Raw genomic sequence first — 16,756 nt, 5'->3', positions numbered from 1 at the left:
ATTAACTCTGAATATTCATTGGAAGGACTGATGCTGGAGCTGAAGCGCCAATACTTTGGCCATCTGATGTAAAGATACAACTCATTGGAAAAGACCCTGATGCTGGGAAAGATTGAGGGCAAGAGGAGAAAGGGGCGACAGAGGATGAGATGGCTGGATGGCATCACTGACTCAATGGATATGAGTTTGAGAAAATTCAGGGAGATAATGAAGGACAGGGAAGCCTACTGTGCTGCAGTTCATGGGTCGCAAAGAGATGGACTTAGCCACTGAATAACAGCAACTCTCCTACACACACCCCACTGAAGGCATGGTTAAACTAGCAGGAGAGAGGGGGAGAGAAGGTCTGAATCTGGGGTAGGAACCTTTGCTTACACCTTGAGGACTATTCTAAAAAAATTAAGAATCAAATTGATTCACTTTTAATTTATTCAAGCAGTTAATGTAGCAAGTTTTATGGAAGAGATATGCTAAGCCTTGTACAAAAAATGTATAGAATATCCAAATAAATTATAATCTAATTATAGCAATAAGAAAAGTATAACATAAAGATGGGCAATCTCAGCTCAATACATTCTCATGCCTGAACTAACAGACATACACATAACAAAAAGAAAGAATGAATGTATTAAATGGTTGGCAGAACGATAGCAATTATAGAGGAAGGGGGTAATTTAGGAAGGTTTCAGAGGTGAGTTGGGCTGATGTCTCTTAAAATAAGTGTGTGAGGGGTGCACATTCTTGTTAGAATTACTTGCTTGAACAGAAGTGATAGACGAACATGCCTCTTACCTCTAGAGTTCCTGGAAAGGAAGATGAATTTAGTTCCTTTTCTTCTGACTGAAAAATCTGAATATAAATTATGACTGCTGTATTTATAGACCCTACATTGAAATGCCTCATTTTAAACGTTATTACATAATATTTATCATCCCATAATACTTATTGGTCAACATGTCAATTTTGTTTTCAGATAAAATGGCCTAAATATGCAAATTTCCAAAGTAAAGAGCAGCAGGTAAACTATCAATTTCAAAATTAACTACATGTCAATGTTTGGCAGAAAACAACAAAATTCTGTAAAGCTATTATAATTCAATTAAAAAATAAAGAAATTTAAAAGATTAACTGTAGTTACCCCTAAAAATTTTTTAGATGGCTTCAGTTCGGTTCAGTCACTCAGTCATGTCCGACTCTTTGTGACCCCATGAATAGTAGCACGCCAGGCCTCCCTGTCCATCACGAACTCCCAAGGTTCACTCAAACTCATGTCCATCAAGTCGGTGATGCCATCCAGCCATCTCATCCTCTGTATGTCCCCTTCTCCTCCTGCCCCCAATCCCTCCCAGCATCAGGGTCTTTTCCAATGAGTCAACTCTTTGCATGAGGTGGCCAAAGTACTAGAGTTTCAGCTTTAGTTTCAGCATTAGTCCTTCCAATGAATACCCAGGACTGATCTCCTTTAGGATAGACTGGTTGGACCTCCTTGCAGTCCAAGGGACTCTCAAGAGTCTTTTCTAACACCACGGTTCAAAAGCATCACTTCTTTGTCACTCAGCTTTCTTCACAGTCCAACTCTCACATCCATACACGACCACTGGAAAAACCGTAGCTTTGACTAGATGGATCTTTGTTGGCAAAGTAATATCTCTGTTTTTCAATATGCTATCCAGGTTGATCATAACTTTCCTTCCACAGAGTAAGCATCTTTTAATTTCATGGCTGCAATCACCATCTGCAGTGATTTTGGAGCCCCCCAAAATAAAGTCTGACACTGTTTCTGCTGTTTCCTCATCTATTTCCCATGAAGTGATGGGACCAGATGCCATGATCTTTGTTTTCTGAATGTTAAGCTTTAAGCCAACTTTTTCACTCTCTTCTTTCACTTTTATCAAGAGGCTTTTTAGTTCCTCTTTGCTTTCTGCCATAAGGGTAGTATATCTGAGGTTATTGATATTTCTCCCAGCAATCTTGATTCCAGCTTGTGTTTCTTCCAGCCCAGCGTTTCTCATGATGCTCTGCATAGAAGTTAAATAAGCAGGGTGACAATATACAGCCTTGACATACTCCTTTTCCTATTTGGAACCAGTCTGTTGTTCCATGTCCAGTTCTAACTGTTGCTTCCTGACCTGCATATAGGTTTCTCAAGAGGCAGGTCAGGTGGTTTGGTATTCCCATCTCTTTCAGATGGCTTACAAATAGTTTAATTGTGCAACCAAATTACTTTCACATTGATAATGATTAAAAACAGAATTGAGAGGTGAGGAGCAAAACAGAGCAGCCAGAATAGGGAAATGACTGATAGAACTGAATACAAATTCATATTTTACATTTTTTATTGTTTAATCGAAGACACATACTTACATTATAAACACATGAGCTTTGATATAAAAAATATATGTTAACCCATGATAGATAAAAGAGACTGAAGAGATTTATTTTCTTAAAAATATATTTAATATTAATGAAAAACATATTTCACTACACTTCCACAGGTCTTATCAGTAATAGGTTTTGTTTTTATAGGGAAGTAGGAAAATAAGAGGACATAGCATCCTGTTTATACATAAGGAAACAAAAGTCAAAAAGTGAAGTAATGGTATTTCTGATCGGATCATTCCCACAGATATGAAGAGAGGGAAGCAGAAGACAACGTATCCACAGTGATACAGCTTGTTCTCCTGGGGTTTTCTGACCTTCCAAACCTTCAAGGGCTATTATTTGGGGTGCTCTCCATCATTTACATCATTATCTTAACTGGAAATAGTCTCATAATAATACTAACTAGGCTTGACCCAACTCTGCAGAAACCCATGTATTTCTTCCTGGCAAACTTTTCCTCCTTGGAAATCTGTTCCGTGTCTGTCACTCTCCCTAGGATTCTGGTGAACCTTTGGACTCAGGACAGAAGCATTTCTGTGCTGGACTGTGCTGCCCAAATGTGCTTCTTCCTTATCCTCGGAGCCACTGAGTGCTTCCTCCTGGCGGTGATGGCCTATGACCGCTGCGTGGCCATCTGTGGCCCTCTGCACTGTCCCCTGGTCATGACCCCAAAGGTGTGCCTCCAGCTGGCTGTGGGCTCCTGGGTCAGTGGAATCCCAGTACAGACAGGGCAAACACGCTGGATCTTCTCTCTGCATTTCTGTCATTTGAATGAGATTAACCACTTCTTCTGTGACATTCCCCCCATTCTGAAGCTGGCCTGCGGAGACACTTTTGCACATGCGCCGTCAGTCTGTGTAGCAGTTCTGCTGGTTGCTGCAGTGCCTTTTATATTAATACTTGCCTCTTACAGTAAAATCGTCTGCACTATTTTGAGGTTGCCAACAGCCAGAAGAGCCAAAGCCTTCTCCACGTATTCTTCTCACCTGTTGGTTGTGCTTTTATTCTTTGGATCTGCTACCATTACCTACTTAAGGCCCAAATCCAGACATTCTGCAGGAACTGACAGACTCCTCTCGCTGTTCTATACTGTAGTGACTCCGACGTTCAATCCCATGATAGACAGCCTTCAGAACAAGGGTGTGATTGCAGCATTGAGAAAGTTGTTACTTAAAGTATAGATTGAAGGCAGGAGCAGATGGGATGACAGAGGACGGGATGGTTGGATGGCATCACCGTCTCAATGGACATGAGTTTGAGCAGACTCTGGGAGTTGGTGATGGACAGGGAGGCCTGGCTTGCTGCAGTCCATGGGGTCACAAAGAATTGGACTCCATTGTGTGACTGAAAACATAAATATAGTGTGATGAGTATATTTATAAATGTTTTAGCTGTTTGTCACACAGTTATCAGAGAAAGATTTTAAATATCTATTTTCCCCTTAAAAACTTAACTATTTCTAGCTTATAAGATACTTTTAGATACTTTAAAATAACCCACAGTTGACTGTGCTTAAATATTTATTGGGCTTCCCTGGTGGCTCAGCTGGTAAAGAATCTGCCTGCAATGGGGGAAGCCTGGGTTTGATCTCTGGGTTGGGAAGATCCCCTGGAGGGGAGAATGGCTACCCACTCTATTATTCTTGCCTGGAGAATCCCCACAGACACAGGTGCCTGGTGGGATAATTAGTCAAATTGTCTTCAATATTTCATACTTAAATAATCCTGTATTGTGAATAACGAACAATGTTCATGACAGACTTTATGAAAAAACAGAATTCAAGCTCTTAAGACTTTTGACTTAAATATACCTTATAACATGCAAGGTTCCTTATGTAAATCACAGCTTCTATTTTTCCACTTCTATTGTTGGCATTTTTTGGTTCAATTGCATGGAAATTGACCAGTAGCAGTTAAGTAATGACTATTTGAAGGAGGAATTGAACAACTGAATGAACAAATGCATATTACCCTGCCCTATGTCAGACTCCTGGCAAAGTCTAGAAACTTCAAAGAATCAATAAACACTAGGAGTATGTTTATTTAGCCCACTGTACCCTCATGAGGAATTACTTCAATCATAGCAAAAGAAAATCTTTTGTGTACTGAGTACTTTTCCTAACTGCATGTTATAGAAAAATCTCCCTGTTTGTCTCAACACTTTTACTTCATACATATTTCTATATTCTATGTAGAAGTTTTGACCCCAAAATAATCTGCTTTGAATTATTTCATCACTGCCTTCCAAACTATCCCAATGCTAATTCATATTTTAAAAATAAAATATATGCATTTTTAATGTAAAGAAAATGTTAGAAGTTCTTTTCAGAATTGCACAAAGTTTCCACAATTGCATTTACATTAGTGTGCCTTGCCTAATCCTCCATAGTTTTAACCTTCTATAAGTGATATAATTTTTAAACCTTTGAACTGATATTCACAAGGAAAATGAGCATCTGTCAATAGAATCATTAACAGGTATCCTCCCAGTTCCATTCAGAAGGCACGGTGGTAAAGAATCTGCCGCCAATGCAGGAGATGCAAGAGACACTAGTTTGATCCCTGGGTCAGGAAGATCCCCTGGAACAGGAAACGGCAACTCACTCCAGTCTACTTGCCTGTGAAATTCCATGAACAGAGGAGCCTGGTGGGCTACAGTCCAGGCGGTCCCAAAGAGTCAAATACGAACGAGCGACTGAGCGCGCGTGCGCGCGCGCACACACACACACACTCAGCAACTCATTTAGAGATTACGTCTGCTGGCAGTGCTTTGGACAGTATGCTCTTCTGTTGTTTTAGTTATAATTGTCCACGTGTGTTAAGGCAATGTTAGCTCTCGTGGTGAAGCTAGTTATAGCTCACGTCTCAGTCTATTTGCTTCCTTTAATATCTAGGCAGTACGAGGTTATTTATGCATTTTATTCATAGTGTCTATATAAGATATACATCTGAACACAGAGTTCCAAAGAATAGCAAGAAGAGATAAGAAAGCCTTCTTCAGCGATCAATGCAAAGAAATAGAGGAAAACAACAGAATGGCAAAGACTAGAGATCTCTTCAAGAAACTCAGAGATACCAAAGGAACATTTCATGCAAAGATAGGCTCGATAAAGGACAGAAATGGTATGGACCTAACAGAAGCAGAAGATGTTAAGAAGAGATGGCAAGAATACACAGAAGAACTGTACAAAAAAGATCTTCACGACCCAGATAATTACGATGGTGTGATCACTGACCTAGAGCCAGATATCCTGGAATGTGAAGTCAAGTGGGCCTTAGAAAGCATCACTACGAACAAAGCTAGTGGAGGTGATGGAATTCCAGTTGAGCTATTCCAAATCCTGAAAGATGATGCTGTGAAAGTGCTGCACTCAATATGCCAGCAAATTTGGAAAACTCAGCAGTGGTCACAGGACTGGAAAAGGTCAGTTTTCATTCCAATCCCAAATAAAGGCAATGCCAAAGAATGCTCGAACTACCGCACAGTTGCACTCATCTCACACGCTACTAAAGTAATGCTCAAAATTCTCCAGGCCAGGCTTCAGCAATATGTGAACCGTGAACTTCCTGATGTTCAAGCTGGTTTTAGAAAAGGCAGAGGAACCAGAGATCAAATTGCCAACATCCGCTGGATCATGGAAAAAGCAAGAGAGTTCCAGAAAAGCATCTATTTCTGCTTTATTGACTATGCCAAAGCCTTTGGGTGTGTGGATCACAATAAACTGTGGAAAATTCTGAAAGAGATGGGAATACCAGACCACCTGATCTGCCTCTTGAGAAATCTGTACGCAGGTCAGGAAGCAACAGTTAGAACTGGACATGGAACAACAGACTGGTTCCAAATAGGAAAAGGAATACATCAAGGCTGTGTATTGTCACCCTGTTTATTTAACTTATATGCAGAGTATGTCATGAGAAATGCTGGACTGGAAGAAACACAAGCTGGAATCAAGATTGCCGGGAGAAATATCAATAACCTCAGATATGCAGACGACACCACCCTTATGGCAGAAAGTGAAGAGGAACTAAAAAGCCTCTTGATGAAGGTGAAAGTGGAGAGTGAAAAAGTTGGCTTAAAGCTCAACATTCAGAAAACGAAGATCATGGCATCCGGTCCCATCACTTCATGGGAAATAGATGGGGAAACAGTGGAAACAGTGTCAGACTTTATTTTTCTGGGCTCCAAAATCACTGCAGATGGTGACTGCAGCCATGAAATTAAAAGACGCTGACTCCTTGGAAGGAAAGTTATGACCAACCTAGATAGCATATTCAAAAGCAGAGACATTACTTTGCCAACAAAGGTTTGTCTAGTCAAGGCTATGGTTTTTCCTGTGGTCATGTATGGATGTGAGAGTTGGACTGTGAAGAAGGCTGAGCACTGAAGAATTGATGCTTTTGAACTGTGGTGTTGGAGAAGACTCTTGAGAGTCCCTTGGATTGCAAGGAGATGCAACCAGTCCATTCTGAAGGAGATCAGCCCTGGGATTTCTTTGGAAGGAATGATGCTAAAGCTGAAACTCCAGTACTTTGGCCACCTCATGCGAAGAGTTGACTCATTGGAAAAGACCCTGATGCTGGGAGGGATTGGGGGCAAGAGGAGAAGGGGACAACAGAGGATGAGATGGCTGGATGGCATCACTGGCTTGATGGACATGAGTCTGAGTGAACTCCAGGAGTTGGTGATGGACAGGGAGGCCTGGAGTGCTGCGATTCATGGGGTTGCAAAGAGTCAGACACGACTGAGTGACTGATCTGATCTGATATGCATATATGCCTTCTAATTAAATGTTTAGTATGTTTATATACTTTTATATATAGTCCATAATGTAATCTAGAATGAGGATTATAATAGTGATGATAAAGATGATGATAGCAGTTTTGTTTCTGAAATTTAGGGAAGCAGAAATCACAATGTCATGGAAATAGTGCTGTTCCCTAAATTCACCAAAATTCATGTGTAAAGCAAGTGATTCAATTATACATATACATGTACCTTTTCTGTTTCAAACTCTCTTCCCGTTTAAATTGTTGCATAATATTGAGCAGCACTCACTGTGCAGTAGGTAGGTCTTCATTCAATATCCATTTTAAGTACAGCAGTGTGTTCATCACATTGTTTTTTAATTTCTGCATGTAAATGATATCATGTGATATTTCTCTATGTCTGACTCACTCAGTATGACAGTCTCTGAGTCCATCCATGTTGCTGCAAATTACATCACTTCATTCTTTTTAGCAGCTGAATAATATCAGTTTTTAATACTTTTAATGTGTGTGTTATGACTGACATTTTGGGTGTTCTAAGGGACGTGTGCGTTTCTTTTCTGTGCATTCGTTCAACCCAACTTCATCCGATTTCTGAACTTCTGTGGATGTAGATAGCTGTGAATAGAGACGCATTTCATAAGCATTTTGCAAGAATTTAATATATCCACAATGTCAATGGGAAGAATAGTAAGAAAGGCCCTGGAATGATCTCTTGCTATTTCACAGAAAAGAATTGCATGCTTCTGTAAGTGTGACTTTCATAATTATGATATTCCACAGCTAGGAATTTGATGATCTGAAAGCAGTTGTTAGACAAATCCCTTACATTTTAAATAATATTTCATTTTATAATCAATTTTGTTGTTGCATAATTCTAACATGTAAAACCATTGTTAAACCTGCAGGCCTTGAACTTTTCCTATAACTTGGTTAATAACAAGTATGACCCCTTCATCATTACTTGAAATAGTAGCCCAAAGATAAAAATGATTTCAAGAGACATTGTTAATAATACCTGTATCTGCACTGATCTGTACTTATTTTCAATCTATTTTTGTTTTGAATATTCATAGAGTCCTAATAAACTCCTACATCTAAAATTTTATCATTAAGATAAAGTCAGCAAAATGTTTTTGAAAGGTCTCTAAAGGAGGAGTCAGTTGTCCTAATTGTCTTCACAAATATAAAATGAAGGTGAAAGTCGCTCAGTTGTGTCTGACTCTTTGTGACCCCGTGGACTCTACAGTCCATGGAATTCTCCAGGCCAGAATACCGGAGTGGGTAGCCTTGCCCTTCTCCAGAGGATCTTCCCAACCCAGGGATCGAACCCAGGTCTCCCTCATTTCAGGGAGATTCTTTACCAGCTGAGTCACAAGGGAAGCCCAAGAATATTGGAGTGGGTAGCCTATGCCTTCTCCCGCGAATCTTCCCAACCCAGGCATCAAACGAGGTCTCCTGCATTGCAGGCAGATTCTTTACCAAATGAGCTCTCAGGGAAGCCCAAATAGAAAACACAAGCTAAAAGGGAAAATATTTGAAAGTCACACATTTCAAATAAGAAATATATAGAAAGATTATGCAAAGAAGTCTCAAAAGCAACAGGAAGAAAAGAAGCAATCTAACATCAACGTACAAGGTTTTTCTTTTCTCCTTCATTGGAGTATCACTGCTATTCAGTACTGTGCTAGTTTCTGCTGTATAGTGAGGCGAGTTAGCTGTATGTTTGCATACATCCCCTCCCTCCGACCCCTGACATCCCATCATCTAGGTCACCGCAGAGCACTGAGTTGAGCTCCCTGTGCTTTACAGCAGGGTCCCACTAGCTCTCTGGCCATCATAAAAAATCTACAAACAAGAAACACTAGAGAAGGTATGGATAAAAGGGAACCCTCTTGCACTGTTGGTGGGAATTTAAATTAATACAGCTACTGTGCAGACCAGTATGGAGGTTCCTTAAGAAACTAAAAAAGTAGAACTGCCATTGACTCAAGAATTCCACTACTGGGCATATACCCTGCTGCTGCTGCTGCTGCTGCTGCTAAGTCGCTTCAGTCGTGTCCGACTCTGTGCGACCCCATAGACGGCAGCCCACTAGGCTCCTCCGTCCCTGGGATTCTCCAGGCAAGAACACTGGAGTGGGTTGCCATTTCCTTCTCCAATGCATGAAAGTGAAAAGTGAAAGTGAAGTCACTCAGTCGTGCCCGACTCAGCGACCCCATGGACTGCAGCCCACCAGGCTCCTCCATCCATGGGATTTTCCAGGCAAGAATACTGGAGTGGGGGTGCCATCGCCTTCTCCAGGGCATATACCCTGAGAAAACCACAATTCGAAAAGACACATGGACCCCAATGTTCACTGCAGCACTATTTACAACAGCCAGGACATGGAAGTGATCTAAATGTTCACTAAATATACAAAACTCTTAAATAGATACTTTACTAAAGGAGATAAGCAGAAGTCAAATGATCACATAAAGGATAGTCACTGTCATTAGTCATTAAAAAATGCAAATGAAAACAAAAATGAGATTATGCTAAACATGTATTTCAATTGTTAGAGTTAAATAAAACAAATTACAAAATGATATAATTCAAAATTGGTTTGTATATATATAACTTTTGAATAGCTTTCAATGCAGGGCATCAAATTTCTAAATTATCTCTTTAATTATTAATCTTCATAAGAGTATAAATCTATTCCTACTCCATATGCTGCTGCTGCTGCTAAGTTGCTTCAGTCGTGTCCAACTCTGTGCGACCCCATAGATGGCAGCCCACCAGGCTCCCCCGTCCCTAGGATTCTCCAGGCAAGCACACTGGAGTGGGTTGCCTTTGCCTTCTCCAATGCATGAAAGTGAAAAGTGAAAGTGAAGTCACTCAGTAGTGTCCGACCCTCAGCCACCCCATGGACTGCAGCCTTCCAGGCTAATTCCAACCATGGGATTTTCCAGGCAAGAGTACTGGAGTGGGGTGCCATTGCCTTAGTTAAATCTAATATTCTTCTCCATTGCATTTTGTGAGTTGGTGTCTATGTGTGTTTGTAGGGTGTGCTACAGAAAATACAGTTCTATTACTTTATAATCACTGTACCAAAAGTTGCCACAATTAACTTAAGGGCATGCTTGGCTGGGGAGACAGTACAGTAACTTCTTGGAGCTTTAGTTTGTGACAGCTGAGGGCAGTTGATAGAAATGGGAGTCTTGGCTGGACACACAGCAGCACAGCTAGAAATATTTCCGTCCTCTCTTCCAGTTTAGCCTGATATTGTAACTAATGTTGATATGAGGGGTCATGCCTGGAAATTCCGTATTCTGTTTCCAGTTTGTACATCTGAAAAGGAGTAAGTGAGCGTTTTTCTGTATCCCCCTGTAGTCTGAGAGGTGGTGAGGACTATCTGGCTCATGTGGACGTAGAGATGGGAGATCTGTATTGAAGATGACACAGCTGCCCTGACAGTCCTGGATTTCTTACTGCAGAACACTTAATGTCAGAAAAACAAAATTCCCTGTAAGACAGTGTATATCTACATCTTCTTAGATCATCTTTATTTTATAAAAATAATATATCATCTTGAATTATTGTTTTACAATGCTTATATTTCTTAGTAATTACAAAAATCAGCAAGAGATATAGAGAATGTAGAGAACACGTGGTGTAGACAGGTTTGGTTTTGCTTGTTGCACCAAATTTCTTGAGTGGCAGGCAGAAAGGTTTAGCTCAATTAGAAAGTGACCTGGGGAAGAGGCTGATGCCAAGGGTAAGAATAATTCCTATTTAAAGAGCCCTATTTGTTATGAAGATAGAAGATATTTTAGAGGGCGGTTAAGCCTGGTATCAAATTCTTGGTATCACGAATTACCTAACTGCCAAAATACACACACACACACACACACACACACAAACCTTTCACAGTTTCTATCAGCTTTTAACTCAATAACTCAATTAATAAAGCTAAGCATCATATTTAACTTCAATCTAAACAGGTGAGCATGCCTCATTTTGGTCCAATGTCGAATTTAGTTTTAAATGTACCTGTTTATATGTAACATCAGGCAAAAAACACTCATTTCAGAAAATTTAGCAAGGAGACTTTTGTTGTTATTGTTGTTTAATTTCAAAACCCTGATTCAGATAGCCTTTTTACTTTTCTGACCCACATCATTATATTATCAAATAAAAAATTACAAAAGTACTTTATAATATAGTGGGCCAGTATACCAAAGTTTACCAACTTCTGCATCACTATCATAATAATGTAAATGCTAACTTTTATTAAGTGATTGCTATGTGTTTGTATGTATTTAAGAAGTTTGCATGTATTAAATCTGGCAATATCTCATTAAAATTAATTGTATATAACTAAGGAATAAGATAGCAAATGAACTTTATTAAAAGGATTTTTCACCCTATTTACATCAAATCCTGTTTGTTAAAAATAACTTTTATGGTAACTGAATCTGACAATATGAAAGAGATTTTGGTATGTGTTCATTTTAATCTTTAGAAGATTCAAATAAGGAGTTCAGTTCCGATGCTTTGTGACCCCATGGACTGCAGCAGACAAGGAATTAGACTTCTGGAGTCACCAATTTTAGACTTCTATTTCCTATCTTCAATTTGATTTTACAAGCTTGCTTTCAATAGCAGCATGTACCTTTTAAATCCCATGGACGGAGGAGCCTGGTGGGCCGCAGTCCATGGGGTCGCTAAGAGTTGGACAAGACTCAGCGACTTCACTTTCACTTTTCACTTTCATGCATTGGAGAAGGAAATGGCAACCCACTCCAGTGTTCTTGCCTGGAGAATCCCAGGGACGGGGGAGCCTGGTGGGCTGCCGTCTGTGGGGTCGCACAGAGTCGGACACGACTGAAGTGACTTAGCAGCAGCAGCAGCAATGTACATGCTTATTATCATCCTCACATAGTGGAAAGACTGGAAAAGCAAACATGAGTTATTTGGATAAAAACAAATGTGGCTACATAACCTGAACAATTGAGTGGCTCTTCTTTCTGAGTGTAGTAGTCGTGCTATCTAAAGGTTTCTGGAAGTTGGAAACCAGCAGCGACATTGCAAGATTTGAGAAGAAAAATTTTGATGAGATTGAGTTTATAAAATAAGTGTAACTTGGGTAGGATTTGAATAGCTTTAATATTTCTTACTTTAAATATGATTTTACATTGATAATTCCACTTAAGATTCATAAAATCTTGCTCTATTTGACAAAGAAAAGCAAAGTTAAGAATAAAAAAATATTTCAGTAAATTAAGAACACTGTATTTTTGATTGCAAGTTCTGTATTTTTACTTCTTATGGCTATTTTTTGAACCTGAGTTTCAGTATGATTTTCAAATGGACTACCCTGTGTGAAAAAATGAAAGTGTTAGTAGCTGAGGGATGTCTGACTCTTTGTGACCCCATAGACTGTAACCCACCAGGCTCCTCTGTTCATGGAATTCTCCAGGCAAGAATACTGGAGTGGGTAGCCATTCCCTTCTCCAGGGGATCTTCTTGACCTAGGGATATTCAAATGTACTATCCTACTTGAACAGAAGGAATAATTTAGACAGAAGTCCAAAAAATGAGAGAAGACCTTATATAAAAAGAAGATACAATAAAAGAAAAAAAAAACTGACAGTAGTTTCTGAAGACAGAGGTTAACTCATCAAATGTAGGGCATGATGCATAACGGACTGAAAAGACTGATGGCTCATTCAACAAGCAATTTTAATCAGTATCCAAGTATTACACTCTAATTTAAATTAAATAGGTGAATAAACATGGATAAAGGTGTCAGGATAAGGTAATGAAAAAAATAGGCACTGTTTCATAGTCTTATACACATAAAATCATATCTTAATAATGTCACCTATCAGACCCCTGTTTCTGATCATTTTAAAGACTCAGTCTAAGCATTTTTATATTTCTTAAAATCACATTTTCATTGGGAAAATTCTATAATAATAAGTTGTTTAAATACCTTCTGATCCTTAATATATTATATGTAAAATATAAATATATATAAGTAGTCTGAAATATTGTAGCTGATAAAATGGATTCCTATTTAGCTTTCCCTTTCCTAGGGAAAGGAATTCCTTGGGGTGCTCAAGTGTTGGATGGACTGTTCCTTCTGCCCCATATGTGTGTCTACACTTCTGTAGCTGAAATGTTGACCCTCGTCCTCACTTAAAACTGTTAGAATATGGATATAGGCGTGTCTCTTCTTTGCAGTGGCTTCATCTCTGTGAACTTTCAAATTAGTTAGCACATACCATGGAAGTTATGTATGATATACTGAAAACAATGATGTAATTTGCAACTGCTACAAGAGTGGGTGAAAAGAGTATAATTTCTAGACACACACACCCTCTACACTTGAACTGTACTGGTCTAAAAAGACTGATGATTCTTTCAACAAGCAATTTTAATCAGTATCCAAGTACTACAGTCTACACTGAATTAAATAAGTAAATAAAACAGGAGGGTACAGGAGGTTGTTCTGAATTTTGGGTGGAAATCCCTGCTTACATCTTTGGGTCTATTGTAAAGAAACAATCAAGTTGACTCATTTTAATTTATTCAATAAATTAAGAAATTGCTTTTGTGAGAAAATATACTATATACTCCATAGAAAGATGTATAGACTATCACCAGAAGCTTAAAATCTAGCTACACAAAGGACAAGTACTTAATGAAGACGGGCAACCTCAGCTCAACATATTCACACTCACATAAACAAACATACACACAAAAAAACCCCACAAGAATGAATGAATTAAATGAGGCCAGCAGAACAACAGCAATTATCAAGGATGTGAGTAATTTAGGAAGATCGCAGAGATGAATTGTGGCTGATGTTTCTTTCATGCAGCAAGTATGTGAGGGGTGAGCATTCTAGTTAGAACTCCTAGCTGAAACCTAAGTGCCAGATGTACCTACTTCTTATCTCTTGGGTGTTCCTGGACAGAAAGATCAGCTTAATGATTCTTTTGTCCAAGTTGGAAAATCTGAATAAAAATTATGACTACTGGGACTTCCCTGGTGGTCCAGTGGTTAAGACTCCCTGATTCCACTGCAAGCGTCCAGATTTGATCCCTAGCCTGGGAACTAGGATCCCACATGCCTTGTGGCCAAACTGAAATAAATAAATGAATAAAAACAAATTATATAATAAAAAAATGACTGTTGCTTTTATAGACATTGCATTGAAATACACACTTTTAAAAAATAAATAGTATCCCATAATACCCAATGGTCAGCTCACTGATTTGGTTTTATAGTAAAAGGGCTAAATATGCATAACATCAAAGACAAACATGATTTGGAAATAACACTGGAAGTTTATCATTTTAAAATTAACTACCTTTATCCCCAAAACAATTTTAAGTGGCTTACAAAATATTTACAGGAACAATAAAATTAATTTTGAATTGATAATAATGGAAAACAGAATACAGAGGTGAAAATAGCCCCCAATCCCTCCCAGCATCAGAGTCTTTTCCAATGAGTCAACTCTTCACATGAGGTGGCCAAAGTAATGGAGTTTCAGCCTCAGCATCAGTCCTTCCAATGAACACCCAGGACTAGTCTCCTTTAGGATGGACTGCTTGGATCTCCTTGCAGTCCAAGGGACTCGCAAGAGTCTTCTCCAACACCACAGTTCAAAAGCATCAATTCTTCGGCACTCAGCTTTCTTCACAGTCCAACTCTCACATCCATACTTAACCACTGGAAAAACCATAGCCTTGACTAGGCAATAGCAATGAAATTACTGACTTCATTCCATTAGCAAGTGTCAAGTCTTCTGCAGCCAGATTTAGCTAATATATTCTGTTCAGTGCCTACTTCAACTGCCTTTCAGAGGAAGTTTGCTTTCACCTCTAAAGGGACACAAGATACTTTACTTGACTACTCATAGGGTAGCTCGGCCATCTCATACAATTTTTTCAAGATATTAACTGCATTCAACTCCTTCTGGAAATATGGATATGACACTGTGTATAAAGGGATTCAGGCTTCCCCAGTGGCTCAGCAGGAAAGAGTCTGCCTGCTGAGCTGCAGGAGATGCAGTTTCAGTCCCTGGGTCAGGAAGATCCCCTGGGGGAGAGTATGGCAATCCACTCCCATGTTCTTTCCTAGAGAGTCCCATAGACAGAGGAGTCTGGTGAGCTGCAGTCCAGAGGGTCACAAAGAGTCGGACACGACTGAAGCAACTTATGACTCATGCACATAAAGGGACTCATTTGGCAGATTCATTTAGGACCATGGGAGGAGGTCATCTGGAGAAGGTGACATCCGGTTGACTGGCACACTGGACCTGCGTGCGCCTCACCCTCTCCCTTGTCTTTAGAATGTGCATTCTAAAAAAAAAAAGAATGTGCATTCTGTCCATCATTCCTTCAGTGAGAGATATTTCCAAAGACCACACAAGCAGTCTTGAGAGAGCAACTTGCTGTTGAGACCATCTGGACAGTATACATGCTTGAAGCTGGTCAAGACCTCTATATAAATATTTGAAATTCTGACTGGTGGGTATTAAGATCTACTTGTCTCACAGCCTCCCATGAAAAGCCCTATATGTGAGACTATAAGAAATAGTTTGATGCTTATTCTAGAACATGAGTTCAACTTTAATTCAATTGTATTTTACTGACCTGCCTTAAAGTTAATTCAACTTATTGGGATATCAGGGCTTCCCCAGTGGTTCAATGATAAAGAATCCACCTACAGTGCAGGAGACCCAGGTTTGATCACTGGGTCAGCAAGATCCCCTGGAGGAGGAAATGGCAACCCACTCCGATATTCTTGCCTAGAGAATTCCATGGAAAGAGGAGCTTGGTGGGTTACAGTCCATGGGGTTGCAAAGAGTCAGACATGACTTAGAGACTAAACAACAACAATAATATCTGGGTGTTGACACCAGGAATGAGAAGAATCAGGACTTTTTGTTTGATGATGGGTTACTGGAACCTGAGAGTCACAGTTTCCTGCACAGAGAGGAGTGTTATCAATTTACCAGGGAATGAGAGAATTTCTTAAAAGAAAATTTAAATTTCTGGGAAAAAAAACCATATATATACAGTGAGAAACAGAGTACTAACATAATTGGAAATCTCTATTACACAAAAATCTTTAAGAACACTGAAAGTTTATTTTTCAGGACTGACTCAGAGGCATAGTGACTAGATTAGATAGTTGTCTCTGGTGCCATCTATTGTCTGAAAGATGTAAGAATTCTAGGATCTACAGTATATGGGAAACACTTTTAAAGTTCATTCCTCTCAAGCAGTGCCAATGTAAAAGAGCATTTGCTAGGAAAGTCTGCTTTCTTAAGGCTGGTTCATGGTGAGCATGTAAGTATTTGAGTGGACATAGCATGTATTTTCTTGATGATCTCCTTTACCACATTAGTTGCCAAGTTCCAAACCAAAAATCCTTAATACAAACCCTTTTGACCTTGTCATTTTTCATCCAATTCTTTGCTTTTAAAAATTCAATGTATCAATAAATCCATTCAATAAGTTGCTAATTTAGATGTATTTTTCAATTCTATTTTATTTTCTAAGGTTTCCAATCATTTGCGGAATGCCTCCCAACTTTTGTCATTT

General features: G+C 39.3%; 1 protein-coding gene across 1 annotated transcript; it reads left to right on the top strand.

Annotated features, from left to right (window-relative positions):
• Positions 1-2,609: 2,609 nt before the first annotated feature.
• Positions 2,610-9,904, top strand: LOC139186992 (olfactory receptor 10AG1-like; the record flags this gene model as incomplete). Its single annotated transcript, XM_070802992.1, has 1 exon — positions 2,610-9,904. A coding segment is annotated over one exon (954 nt), but the record flags the coding sequence as incomplete, so codon positions are not given.
• Between the last annotated feature and the right edge of the window lie 6,852 nt (positions 9,905-16,756).

Source organism: Bos indicus, chromosome 14, assembly GCF_029378745.1.
Source record: "Bos indicus isolate NIAB-ARS_2022 breed Sahiwal x Tharparkar chromosome 14, NIAB-ARS_B.indTharparkar_mat_pri_1.0, whole genome shotgun sequence".
Taxonomy (NCBI): Eukaryota; Metazoa; Chordata; class Mammalia; order Artiodactyla; family Bovidae; genus Bos; species Bos indicus.
Note: the sequence above shows the minus strand (reverse complement) of the source record. Positions and strands in the feature narration are given on the sequence as shown.